At 38.7% G+C, this 940-nt stretch overlaps 1 protein-coding gene across 1 annotated transcript in view; it reads right to left on the reverse strand.

The window, feature by feature from the left end:
• Positions 1-268: 268 nt before the first annotated feature.
• SLC1A1 (solute carrier family 1 member 1) overlaps positions 269-940 on the reverse strand; it is a 39,745-nt gene continuing 39,073 nt past the window's right edge. Inside the window, exon 11 of the mRNA XM_009635846.2 lies at positions 269-770. Coding sequence (XP_009634141.2) covers positions 524-770 — 247 coding nt within the window. The 3' untranslated portion in view covers positions 269-523. The remainder of the gene's footprint in view (positions 771-940) is intronic.

Below are 940 nucleotides of genomic sequence, written 5' to 3' on the forward strand. Positions count from 1 at the left end.
TGGTATCCTCTCAGCTGCAGAAATCAGTATTTTGGCACATGGTCAAGTTACAGTAGGTGTCAAGTACAGTGCAATCTGTTTAGAAGGCAAGGATGTTACAATGGATTTCATACAGGTGCTTTGTAGTGTGGCTAAGATGTGAAATGCTGTGCTACTCCTGAGTAAAACACATTTGGCTGTCCCAGCTAAGATACCCATTCATGAGCATGCTGATTCCAAAGAGGCATTTCATAGCCTCAGCAACAGTGTATATTCTTTCAAAAAAAAAAAAAAAAAAAAAAAAAAAAGAGTATTTTACAACTGTCTTTTTCTCCAACCTATCAGCAAGTACTAAAAGTGATGAGTTCCAATTGTTGGGAGAGGTGATAAGAAGGGGGCAGAACTGGTAAGGAGAATCAGAGTCTGTGTAGTAAATGAAATGCATGTGAGATGTAATTAATTCTTGCTTATCCTTTAAGCTTTTTGAGCTATTGCATATGGCCATGTCCTTTAGTGCTCCTGTTTTACCTGAAAGCTACTGGCTTTAGAACTGAGATGTCTGTGTGAAAGATATGGTGTCAGACTTATCTACAGCAAAGCCTCCGTTGACGTATGATTTCTTGGTCTCCGTTTCATCATTATCAAGTATTGTTGTTTCCAAGGCAAAAGGATTGACTATGTTGACTTCAGAGGTGACATCCATCTGCTCCAGCTCCTTTTTAGAGAGCTTCTCCACTATCCCTGTACCAAAGGCATCTCCCAAGACATTCACCATTGTTCTGAATCGATCCCTGTGGAATAAGAATGTTGTCAGGCAAACCACTCTGTATGTTACTTAGAAAATCCTTTATAGTAAAAGTAAGCTACTCTAGCAAATGCAAAGCTGTTTTTTTCTCAGTGCAGATTCAGGGCAATTCTGCAATTGAAAGAAAAAAATCTTGTAGAACAAGAAACGGATTTT

The sequence above is a fragment of the Egretta garzetta genome, unplaced genomic scaffold, assembly GCF_000687185.1.
Source record: "Egretta garzetta isolate BGI_Z169 unplaced genomic scaffold, ASM68718v1 scaffold963, whole genome shotgun sequence".
NCBI lineage: Eukaryota > Metazoa > Chordata > Aves > Pelecaniformes > Ardeidae > Egretta > Egretta garzetta.